This window comes from Podarcis erhardii (genome assembly GCF_964252035.2).
Source record: "Podarcis erhardii genome assembly, chromosome: W".
In the NCBI taxonomy this organism is placed as follows: domain Eukaryota; kingdom Metazoa; phylum Chordata; class Lepidosauria; order Squamata; family Lacertidae; genus Podarcis; species Podarcis erhardii.
This window is the reverse complement of record NC_138506.1, coordinates 1,609,931-1,622,748: the sequence shown is the minus strand read 5'-3', so window position 1 is coordinate 1,622,748 and position 12,818 is coordinate 1,609,931. Positions and strand designations below refer to the sequence as shown.

The 12,818-nt window shown below is 40.1% G+C and overlaps 1 protein-coding gene across 1 annotated transcript in view; it reads left to right on the top strand.

Annotated features, from left to right (window-relative positions):
* Positions 1 to 4,312: 4,312 nt before the first annotated feature.
* Positions 4,313 to 12,818, top strand: part of LOC309333183 (putative helicase senataxin) — a gene marked incomplete at its 5' end in the record, with an annotated part of 68,712 nt that continues 60,206 nt past the window's right edge. Inside the window, one exon of the mRNA XM_081846583.1 lies at positions 4,313 to 4,336. Coding sequence (XP_081702709.1) covers positions 4,313 to 4,336 — 24 coding nt within the window. The remainder of the gene's footprint in view (positions 4,337 to 12,818) is intronic.

Sequence of the window (12,818 nt, the reverse complement as noted above, 5' to 3'; positions counted from 1 at the left end):
TAACATATAAATCCATGCATATTCAGAATAGGAATCAACCACAATCAGGTAGTACTTGGCATTGCCTCTAGAGGGTGATAGAGGACCAATTACATCAGCATGCACCTGCTGAAAAGCTCTTTTGACTATTTTACTAGGCTTTCTGCCCTTTTGAGCCACAGTGACCTTTGTTTCTACACATCACATGTGTCACATCATTATCAACATCATCATTACATTCATTACTATCAAATGAAAGTAAATAAATACAGCCCGTCCTCATTGTAGGCAAACAGAAGATCATCTCCATCCTTTGCGATGATGCACTTCTCCCTGTCAAAAGAAACACAGAAATCTTGTGCAGTTAGCTGAGAAACACTGAGCAAATTATGTCAGTCCCGGAACATATAGTACATTTTGTACTGTGGTCTGGATGCTTTCAACGTATATTTGAAACAAGAAGAATTTAAAATTGTGAGGGCCTTCAGACTAGGAAAAGGAGGAAAGAAGATCAAAATAAGGGACTGTCTGATTACCCTCCGATCTAAAGAAGAGAGAGAGAAAATTTTGGGTTTGCATTTTCAGAATCCTTTGATAATTCTGCAATCAAGAGTGGAAATTTTTAAAGACATACCGAAACATCTTTTGGATCTTAGATCCAACTTTGGAAATTTGGTTGCCCTTCTGAGAAGGAACAAAATCATTTTCAGGTGGGAATTCCCCCAAGGCCTATCCTTTGGTTACAAAGGAAGAAAGATAAAAATAAGATCAGTTGAGGAAAAAGACAAGTTTTTGGGAAACCACGAAGAAGACCTGCAGAAAGAACTTGGAAAAGAGCCAGAAGTTTTGGAGAAGAACTCACCAAAAAGAGGGAAATCAACACCACCGACTGATATAGAAAAAGTACTGGGTGCGGGTGGAGGAAAAGCAGAGTAATTACATCATGACACTGCAAGTACTAAGCTGGAATGTGAATGGACTGAACTCCCTGGAAAAAAGGCGGAGAGTCTTTCATTTATTAAAAAAAGAGCAATTGGATTTTATTTGTTTACAAGAAACACATGTGACAAGGCTACATCGGAAGATTCTGAGTAACAAAAGATTAGGATATGAATTTATTTCATCAGATAAAGTTAAGAAAAGAGTAGTAGTACTTTATGCAAAGGAGAGCCTGTCACCGAAATTCTTATTTAAAGATGACCAAGGAAGATTTGTTGCAATTGAAATTCAATCACAAGGAGAGAAGTTTTTGATAGTAGGTATTTATGCACCAAATGAGGGGAAATCGGAATTTTTCAAGAAGTTGCATGAAATTCTGATGGACTATTTGGACTATAATATGATCTTGATGGGAGATATGAATGGAGTGGTGTCTACTAACATGGATAAGGCCCAGAGACAGGTGATTACAAAAGATGGCAGATTACCAAAGATGTTTTTTGAAATGGCTGACAATATGGACCTTGCTGACATTTGGAGAACTAAGAATCCCTTGGGAAGAGAAGGAACTTTCTTCTCTGAAGCCAAAATGACATGGACAAGAATTGACCAAATTTGGCTAACTAGGGGGCTGGCTCCGAAGATTAAAAAAGTGGAAATTTGCCCCAAAACTTGCTCCGACCACAGTGCGGTGAAGATGGAAATGAAACTAACACCAATTGGTTCCTTTAGATGGAGGATGAATGACACCTTGTTTAGGAATGAAGGAGTGATTAAAAAGGCCCAAAAAACCTTGAGAGACTATTTTGAGATAAACATGAATACCACTGTTGAAAAAAGAGTAATATGGGACGCAAGTAAAGCAGTTATGAGAGGGTTTTTGATACAACAGAATGCAATTAAGAAGAGAGCTCAAAACGAAAAAAAGGATAAAATTTTGGAGAAAATAAAGGAAGGAGAAAAGAGACTGAGAGCAAAACCAAAATCACAGGAGATCCTGAAAGAGATAAAGTTATATCAAGTACAATATATGAAATTGATGAATCAGGAAATAGAATGGAAGATTAAACAGATGAGACAAAAGACATTTGAATCGGCTAACAAATGTGGGAAACTGCTGGCTTGGCAAATGAAAAAAAGACAAAAACTTAATACTATTACTAATTTGGAAGTGGAGGGAAAGAATATACAGAATCCTGTGGAGATCAGGAAGTGTTTTCAGGAGTATTTTAAACAGTTATATACACAGGAGACCCAGAAGGAAATGGATATTGACCGATTTTTGAAAATAAATGGACTACAAAAAATCTCTCAAGAGAATAAGTCAATGCTGAATTATAAAATAACAGATCAAGAGGTGGAAGGAGCCATTCAGAATATGAAATTGGGCAAATCTCCAGGGCCGGATGGCTTGACTTCAAGATATTATAGATCTTTGAAAGAATGGCTAGTACAGCCTTTGAAGGAAGTTTGCAATGAAATATTGGAGGGGAAAAAGGCACCAGAGTCGTGGAAAGAAGCATATATTACACTTATACCGAAAATAGAGTCTGAGAAGACACAGCTTAAGAACTACCGCCCCATATCTTTGCTCAATGTGGATTACAAATTTTTTGCTGAAATCATGGCTAAAAGATTAAAAAAGGTATTGGTAGAAGAAATTCATAAAGACCAAGCGGGCTTTCTCCCGGGGAGACACTTGTCAGATAATGCAAGGAATATAATTAATATTTTAGAAAAATTACAAGTGACTATTAATACTAAAGCAGCTTTGATATTTGTGGACGCGGAGAAAGCTTTTGACAACATTTCTTGGAGCTTTATGAAGAAAAATTTACAGGGAATGGGGGTAGGCCAAGGTTTTGAAAATGGTATAGGTGCAATTTATTCAGAACAAAAAGCAAAATTAATTGTGAACAATGTAATTACAGAAGAATTTAAGATTGAGAAAGGAACACGACAGGGCTGCCCAATTTCCCCATTGCTCTTTATATCGGTCCTGGAGGTTTTGCTCAATATGATTAGAAGGGACCAATTGGTTAAAGGCATACAAGTCGGAGCCAAACAGTATAAATTCATAGAATCATAGAATCATAGAATCATAGAGTTGGAAGAGACCACAAGGGCCATTGAGTCCAACCCCCTGCCAAACAGGAAACACCATCAGAGCACTCCTGACATATGGTTGTCAAGCCTCTGCTTAAAGACCTCCAAAGAAGGAGACTCCACCACACTCCTCGGCAGCAAATTCCACTGTCGAACAGCTCTTACTGTCAGGAAGTTCTTCCTAATGTTTAGGTGGAATCTTCTTTCTTGTAGTTTGGAACCATTGCTCCGCGTCCGCTTCTCTGGAGCAGCAGAAAACAACCTTTCTCCCTCCTCTATGTGACATCCTTTTATATATTTGAACATGGCTATCATATCACCCCTTAACCTCCTCTTCTCCAGGCTAAACATGCCCAGCTCCCTTAGCCGTTCTTCATAAGGCATCGTTTCCAGGCCTTTGACCATTTTGGTTGCCCTCCTCTGGACACGTTCCAGTTTGTCTGTGTCCTTCTTGAACTGTGGTGCCCAGAACTGGACACAGTACTCCAGGTGGGGTCTGACCAGAGCAGAATACAGTGGCACTATTACTTCCCTTGATCTAGATGCAATACTCCTATTGATGCAGCCCAGAATTGCATTGTTCTAAATTGTTCTAAATGGCTTTGAACTTCTAGAACTCCCTGCCTGCCCCTCCCTGAAAGGAGGCCGCCCTAAAGGGGGCCTAATAATAGGCATCTCCCTCAACCTACATTCTAAACTTACTCTAGTACAGGCCTTGCCTCCTTACGCCCTTACCGGGCTGATTGCGGGGGAAAAGATCTCACTTCTAGTTACAAATGTCTACTTGCCACCTGGGGGTTCCTCCTCCGAACTTGGCTCTAAATGGGGCTCGCTAGAAGAGCATTTGCTCTCATGCTATGTTAAGTTTCCTAATACCCCGGCCATAATAGGTGGCGATTTTAACGCCCGCACAGCAGCAAACTGGGACTCGCTGACCAAAGCCAAATGGTGGGTTACTCCAAACCTTGATAATTATGATCTGGAACATATCATGAGGAGAACTTCTAAAGACCACAGAGCAAATGAGGCTGGAGTACTCCTCTATCAAATGGCCATCCGTTTAAATCTGGTCCCCTTAAATGGCACATGCCTCCCTGATATTCCTGGGGATTTTACCCACCTGAGCGTTAAATCAAACAGCGTCCTCGATTACCTGTTGGTTTCCAGGGATCTACTTAAGTGTATTTCCACCTTTAAGATCGAGAATGTACAATCTAGTGATCATCTTCCCCTTGTAGCCAAGCTTTCCCTGAACTGGCAGTCGGAGGCTCATAGACATGCGACCCAGATGGTAACCAACGAATCTCTCCAAGTAAGAGGAATCAAATGGTCGGAGACCCAGGCTCAAAGGTATCAGGAATTCTTTCAAAAAGAAATCCTTGGGCCCCATCCCAACATAGGCTCTGCCTCAGACGAGCATAGCATAGTGTTGAAATGCTTCCACCATCTTACGACTGATCTTACGTCCTTCTTTAGGTTACCACCCAAAATATTAAATCGAAATGAATATTCTTACGGCGCCCCCTGGTATAACTCTCAGTGTAAACAAGCAAGACAGCGCCTTCGTGCTATATATAATGTATATAAGACCTCTGGTGCATCTACTCTGCCAGCTAGTTATGCACAAGCCAAGCTAGTTTACAAACATACGCAGAAAATTGCCAAACGTGAGTGGCAACACAATCGCTGGCAGGCTTTGATTACTGCTTCAAAACCACACAGATCCAGGGAATTCTGGTCTTTGATCAACAGAAGGGTGAGGAAATACCCAAGGGCAGTCATCCCTGCACCGACATGGGAATTGTTCCTGAAGAAATGCTTCTCACAGGCGGATGCTCCCTCTGACCATCTGACGCATCTGTTTACCCACTTACCTATTTGGCCTTCCACCGATCCTGACGAAATAGCCAAGCTAATAGCTCAGCTGAAACCAGGTATAGCCCCAGGGCCCGATCTGATCCCTGCCGAAGCCATTAAACTACACCTAAAATGGTGGGCTGGCATCTTGGCCAAATCCTTCGATGCAATCAACGCTTCTGGCCTCATCCCCAAAATATGGAAGGAGGCCATTATAGTACCAATTCATAAAAAAGGTTCTCCAACGGAGCCGGAAAACTACCGTAACATCAGCCTCCTTTCGATTATAGGGAAAATTTATGCCAGCTTTTTGCTGACTAAACTATTGCGATGGGTAGATGAGACTAATCAGATTGGCCATGAACAAGCAGGGTTCAGAACTAAACGCTCTACAATCGATCATGCGATAGTTCTTTATCATCTTGCACAGAAGTACTCCTCTCCTCCCCGGGGCTACCTCTGTGCTGCCTTCTTAGACCTAAAGGCAGCCTTTGACAGCGTTCCTAGAAATATTCTATGGGAGAAACTTGCGAAACAGGGCATTGATAGAAGACTCTTATGGCTTATAAGTCAGCTCCACGAAGATACCCTTGCCAGAGTGAGACTTACTCCTGCGGGCAACCTCACAAATTCGATACCAATAAACAAGGGAGTGTGCCAAGGATGTATATTGGCCCCCTGTCTATTCAACCTATTCATCAGCGACATGCGAGCACCCCTAGTTAACTCTTCTTTAAGTACACACGCGCCTAGACTAGCAGACTACCGCTGCCCACTCCTTTTATATGCGGACGACGTGGTAATTCTATCTTATACACGTGTTGGACTAATCAGAGCTCTGAAGATCTTTGCCACGTATTGTCAACTCAACCAATTAACCATCAACCATGTTAAATCCAAGATTCTGATTTTCTCCAGAAGCCGGAGATTATATGAATGGAAGCTTGGTGGAGCAAAAATAGAGCAAGTTCTAAAATTTCAGTACCTAGGAGTTATTTTTCAATACAATTTGGGGTGGAAAGCTCAAATTCAACACCTACTTAACAAGGCCAAAACTCTGTCATATGCGCTCCTCTGATTCTTTTTTTCGGATGGAGCTTTGCATGTTCCCTCGGCCCTAAAGGTGTTCAAGGCAAAAGTGGTTGCCGTGCTTGCTTATGCTGCCCCGCTTTGGGCTGTGATGACAGATCTTGCTCCTCTCGAAACACTGCAAAATCAATTCCTACGTCGGCTCCTAATGCTCCCTCTGTGCGTAAGCAACGCAGCCATGCGACTAGAATTGAAGATCGCATCCTTAGAAACTTGCCTGTGGAAGCAAGTCTTCAATTATTGGTTATCATTGTGGCATAGACTACCAAACCACTACCTTGTCCAATGCTTATGGCGAGATGAATTCTCTAGCCTTTGGACTAGTAGAATTCATGCCAAACTCCTGAGTTATGGAATCTCTCCTTCAGATTCCCTAAAACTAGACCAAATTACTGCTCAAAGACTGATCCGCCAAAGACTGGATGACATCGACCTACAGCGAAATTATATGCTGGGGGGAGGTGTTTGTTCGCCTCAGAACATTGGTATCACATTAACTTACTGCGTTCCATCATACCTCTCCTCCCTTTCGACTGTTGCCCATAGACTGGCCTTCACCAAAGCGAGGTTCAACGTTTTTCCCTCCAACGTCCTGAGACATAGATTCTCAAAGGGCCAAGCCCCCGCCATGTGCGAATGTGATAAGGAGACACCGGAGTCGCTCCAGCACATTATGTTCACTTGCCCCCTGTTCAATGTGCCACGGGCAAATTTGTTGGGATCAATCATACAGAAACTAGAGGGTACCCCACCAAAATTCCACCTTGCCCAAATCTTGCAGGATAAGGATACTCATACGACCCTGAAAGTGGCAAGGTTCCTGGTCGCTGTCCTTACCCAAAAGCGACGCCAAGGAGCACTACAAGCTAACTAAGGTGTAGTATGCCATTCTATTTTATAGTATTTTATTGTTATAGTGGTGCTTTAGCGGCTGTTTTCCCCACGTGCACAAGTTGTTATTTATGTGTCGTTTTTACCTGTATGGGCCTATGGCCGTAAATAAAATTACTTACTTACTTACTTACAATGTGGATTACAAAATTTTTGCTGAAATCATGGCTAAAAGATTAAAAAAGGTATTGGTAGAAGAAATTCATAAAGACCAAGCGGGCTTTCTCCCGGGGAGACACTTGTCAGATAATACAAGGAATATAATTAATATTTTAGAAAAATTACAAGTGAATATTAATACTAAAGCAGTTTTGATATTTGTGGACGCGGAGAAAGCTTTTGACAACATTTCTTGGAGCTTTATGAAGAAAAATTTACAGGGAATGGGGGTAGGCCAAGGTTTTGAAAATGGTATAGGTGCAATTTATTCAGAACAAAAAGCAAAATTAATTGTGAACAATGTAATTACAGAAGAATTTAAGATTGAGAAAGGAACACGACAGGGCTGCCCAATTTCCCCATTGCTCTTTATATCGGTCCTGGAGGTTTTGCTCAATATGATTAGAAGGGACCAATTGGTTAAAGGCATACAAGTCGGAGCCAAACAGTATAAATTCATAGAATCATAGAATCATAGAATCATAGAGTTGGAAGAGACCACAATGGCCATTGAGTCCAACCCCCTGCCAAGCAGGAAACACCATCAGAGCACTCCTGACATATGGTTGTCAAGCCTCTGCTTAAAGACCTCCAAAGAAGGAGACTCCACCACACTCCTTGGCAGCAAATTCCACTGTCGAACAGCTCTTACTGTCAGGAAGTTCTTCCTAATGTTTAGCTGGAATCTTTTTTCTTGTAGTTTGGAACCATTGCTCCGTGTCCGCTTCTCTGGAGCAGCAGAAAACAACCTTTCTCCCTCCTCTATGTGACATCCTTTTATATATTTGAACATGGCTATCATATCACCCCTTAACCTCCTCTTCTCCAGGCTAAACATGCCCAGCTCCCTTAGCCGTTCTTCATAAGGCATCGTTTCCAGGCCTTTGACCATTTTGGTTGCCCTCCTCTGGACACGTTCCAGTTTGTCTGTGTCCTTCTTGAACTGTGGTGCCCAGAACTGGACACAGTACTCCAGGTGGGGTCTGACCAGAGCAGAATACAGTGGCACTATTACTTCCTTTGATCTAGATGCAATACTCCTATTGATGCAGCCCAGAATTGCATTGGCTTTTTTAGCTGCCGCGTCACACTGTTGGCTCATGTCAAGTTTGTGGTCAACCAAGACTCCTAGATCCTTTTCACATGTACTGCTCTCAAGCCAGCTGTCACCCATCTTGTATTTGTGCCTCTCATTTTTTTTGCCCAAGTGCAATACTTGACATTTCTCCCTGTTAAAATTCATCTTGTTTGTTTTGGCCCAGTTCTCTAATCTGTCAAGGTCGTTTTGAAGTGTGATCCTGTCCTCTGGGGTGTTAGCCACCCCTCCCAGTTTGGTGTCATCTGCAAATTTGATCAGGATGCCCTTGAGTCCATCATCCAAGTCGTTGATAAAGATGTTGAATAAGACCGGGCCCAAGACAGAACCCTGTGGCACCCCACTAGTCACTCTTCTCCAGGATGAAGAGGAACCATTGATGAGCACCCTTTGGGTTCGGTCAGTCAGCCAGTTACAAATCCACTGAGTGGTAGCATAGTCAAGTCCTCATTTTACCAGCTTCTTTACAAGAATATCATGGGGCACCTTGTCAAATGCCTTGCTGAAATCAAGGTAGGCTACATCCACTGCGTTCCCTTCATCTACCAGGGTTGTAATTCTGTCAAAAAACGAGATCAGGTTAGTCTGACATGACTTATTTTTTCAGAAATCCATGCTGACTATTGGTGATCACAGCATTCCTTTCTAGGTGCTCACAGACTGTTTGCTTAATGATCTGCTCCAGAATCTTCCCTGGTATTGATGTCAGACTGACTGACAAATTGAAAGCATTCGCTGATTATTTAGTCTTGACATTACAGGAGCCAGAATCCAGTACTAAAAGAGTATTACAATTAATTCAAGAATTTGGTCAGGTTGCGGGTTTTAAGTTGAACAAGCTGAAAACTAAGGTGTTAGAGAAAAATTTAACAGTGATTGAGAAAGAGAGGTTTCAGAAGGAGACAGGATTAACATTGGTTAAGAAAGTGAAATACCTGGGGGTTAATATGACTGCTAAGAATGTGAATTTATTTAAAGATAATTATGAAAAATGTTGGATGGAAGTGAAAAAGGATCTAGAAATATGGTCAAATTTGAAGTTATCATTGTTAGGCCGAATTGCTGCGATAAAGATTAATGTATTGCCAAGGATGTTGTATTTGTTTCAAACATTGCAAATTTTGGACAAGATGGACTGTTTCAAGAGGTGGCAGAGAGACATTTCTAGATTTGTCTGGCAGGGCAAGAAGCCTCGAATAAAATTTAAGATTTTAACTGACACTAAAGAAAGAGGTGGATTTCCCCTGCCAGACCTGAAGCTTTATTATGAATCAGCCGCCTTTTGCTGGCTGAGAGAATGGCTGCTTCTTGAAAACACGGACATTTTGGACCTAGAAGGTTTTAATAACGTCTTTGGGTGGCATGCATATTTGTGGTATGACAAGGTCAAAGCACATAAAGCGTTTAAAAACCATATTGTCAGGAAAGCACTGTTTAATGTCTGGATAAGATATAAGGACTTGCTTGAAAATAAAACTCCAAGGTGGTTGTCACCAATGGAAGCTAAGGCTCTGAAAAAACTCAATATGGAGGCAAATTGGCCGAAATATTGGGAAATTTTGGAACAGGAAGGAGACAGATTAAAACTGCAGAGTTTTGACAAATTAAAAAACAAAGTACGAGATTGGCTTCATTATTATCAAATAAGGGAGGTTTATAATCTGGATAAGAAAATTGGTTTTCAGGTGGAAAAATCAAAATTGGAAACAGAATTGTTAGATCCTAAAACTAAGAATTTGTCAAGAATGTATAACTTCCTGTTGAAATGGAATACACAGGATGAAACGGTTAAATCTGTTATGATCAAATGGGCACAAGATGTTGGACATAACATTATGATGGCTGACTGGGAACAGTTATGGACCACAGGTATGAAGTTTACGGCATGTAATGCCTTAAGAGAGAATATAATGAAAATGATTTACAGGTGGTACATGACACCAGTCAAGCTTGCAAAAATTTATCATCTGCCCGATAATAAATGTTGGAAATGTAAAGAGATTGAAGGTACATTCTTTCACCTTTGGTGGACGTGCCCAAAGATTAAGACCTTTTGGGAGATGATCTATAATGAAATGAAAAAGGTATTTAAATATACCTTCCAGAAGAAACCAGAGGCCTTTCTCTTGGGCATGGCCGGCCAGTTGGTGCTAAAGGAGGATAGAATTTTCTTTATGTACGCCACAACAGCAGCAAGAATACTCATCGCAAAGTATTGGAAGACACAAGATCTACCCACCCGGGAAGAATGGCAGATGAAGGTGATGGAGTACATGGAACTGGCTGAGATGACTGGCAGAATCCGGGACCAAGGAGAAGAGTCGGTGGAAGAAGATTGGAAAAAATTCAGAGTTTATCTTCAGAAATATTGTAAAATTAAGGAATGTTAGAAAGATGTTGGAATAGAATTATGTGGTTTTAGCAGAAAAGATATAAAGGATTAAGTAAAAATGAATTGGTGAAAGAAGAGAATGCAAAATCACAATATATTAAGATAAATTATTAAGATAAAAACAAAGCTGGAAAGGATTTGCTGAAATATCTGACTGAATTAGAATACAAAAATGGGAGGTGTGAGGAGGTCACGGAAGTAAGTGAATGAAAGCAAGTGATGTAAAGGTTTGATCTGGTTTTTTTTTCAATTGTTGTATTTTTTCTGTCTTTTTTATTTTATTTTTTTCTTCTTTCTTTTTTCTCTTTGTAATCTTTAAAATTTGAATAAAAAAACAAAACAAGGTATATTTTCTTTTTTCCCCAATAATATTTATTCAAGTTTTAAAAGGTTACAAAGAAGAACACAATATATAAAAACAAAACATATCCAAGAGAAAAATAAAAATAGGAAAATAAAAAAGCAAAAACAGCTAAAAAGGAAAAAAAAGATACAATCCAAAAAACAAAAAAAGCAAAAGAACAAGTTAAACCTTAATATAACTCCCTTTCTTAACTTATCTCCTTGACCTCCTCACATCTCCCCTCTTTGTATTCCAATTCATATAAATATTTCAGCAAATCCTTCACCTTATTTTTATCCTTATATCTTATCTTATTATACTGTAATTTTCCATTCTTTCTTTCACCAATTAACCATCCACTTTTACTTTATTTAATCTTATTTCTCATTAAAACTTATATATCTGAACTTATTCTTTTTTTTTAAACGTTTTTATTGCATTTTCAGTTTACAGAAGAAAAAAGAAGAAAAATAAATAATACTCCGACTTTCAAAATACATTTTTAAATTGTTAGCTGGACTTCCCCACACCTCCCTCGCCCTGCATTCTTTACAATAAAACATATCAGCAAATTATTACCTTGTTTCGTATCTTATTTATATCTTTCAAAATATTTCACTTCTAATTTTAAGGTGCCTTCTATCTAATATTTATGCCTTAAGATAAAAAATATAATAACCTTAAATTTCAACTTTTTCTTAAGTGTAACTTATCTTCCCATTTTCTCGATCTAGTTGCAGGAGCTAAGTTCCAAAACATGCAGATTCTTAACATTCATATAGCTTGTATTGTTTTTGCAAATAGTCCTTAAATTTTTTCCAATCTTCTTCCATTGTCTCTTCATCCAAATCCCGGATTCTGCCAGTCATTTCGGCCAATTCCATATAGTCCATCAACTGCGTCTGCCACTCTTCCAGCGTGGGAAGATCTTGTGTCTTCCAATATTTTGCTATAAGTATTCTTGCTGCTGTAGATGCATACATAAAAAATGTCTTATCCTTCTTTATCACCCTTTGGTCCACAATGCCCAGGAGGAAGGCCTCTGGTTTCTTGGGAAAGGTGTACCTAAACACCTTTTTTAATTCATTATAGATCATTTCCCAGATGGCTATATCTGAACTTATTCTTGAAACGTTTCCCCTAGGGTCAAAAAAAAAAATTCCATTCCACGATTTTCCCATCTCTCATTAAAAGAAAAAGAAAAAAAAATTATAATATATACATTTTAAATTCCCAATTTTCTTTCACCAACTCCCCTCCCCGGTTTCGGCCCCTAGCAATAGTTCCATCAATCTCGGAAAACCATCAACCCGGAGATCTTAAGTCCGAGGCTCTTAAATCTCTTTCATGTCCCCTCTGCCGGTCTTTTTGGTAGTCTTTGGTGTTAAAGAACAGATCTCGGGGGAGCTCCAACCCATCGGTAGTCATATTCCTTCTTAGCAGGTATGCCAGACTTCCGTAGTTAAAAGTAGGGCCTGTAGGATATTCCAAATCTTGTTTCACACTCCTTTCAAATCCAAAGGCCCCGAAAGCTCCAGCCTCCACCTGGCTCAGATTTATATCCCAAAAGTCATTTGATCTCCACATAAGGTGATCTCTCCATCTTTCATTTTCCACACCAAGCCAGGCTTCCATCTCCAAAAACTGGCTCCTCCTGGTTGCCATCATGTAAGGCCTCGAATTATAATCCACCATTTGCCTCTGTAGGGTTACGGCTCCCCCTTTCATCACTTTAATCACAACAAGTTTCTCCTTCTCAAATTCTTCAATTTGTTCAGTTGGAAGAGGTTCCTGTGCCGAGTTCTTGTCAGCTTCTTTACTAATGCCCACTTTTGTTCCCAAGATTACAACATTGGTAGCCATAACATTTATCTGGTCTTGCAGCTTTCCCAACAGATAAAATGTCCTGTTCAGCTCACACTCGACTTCCTTCCCAACCGCCATCCTTAAACAGTCCAAGGTCAAAA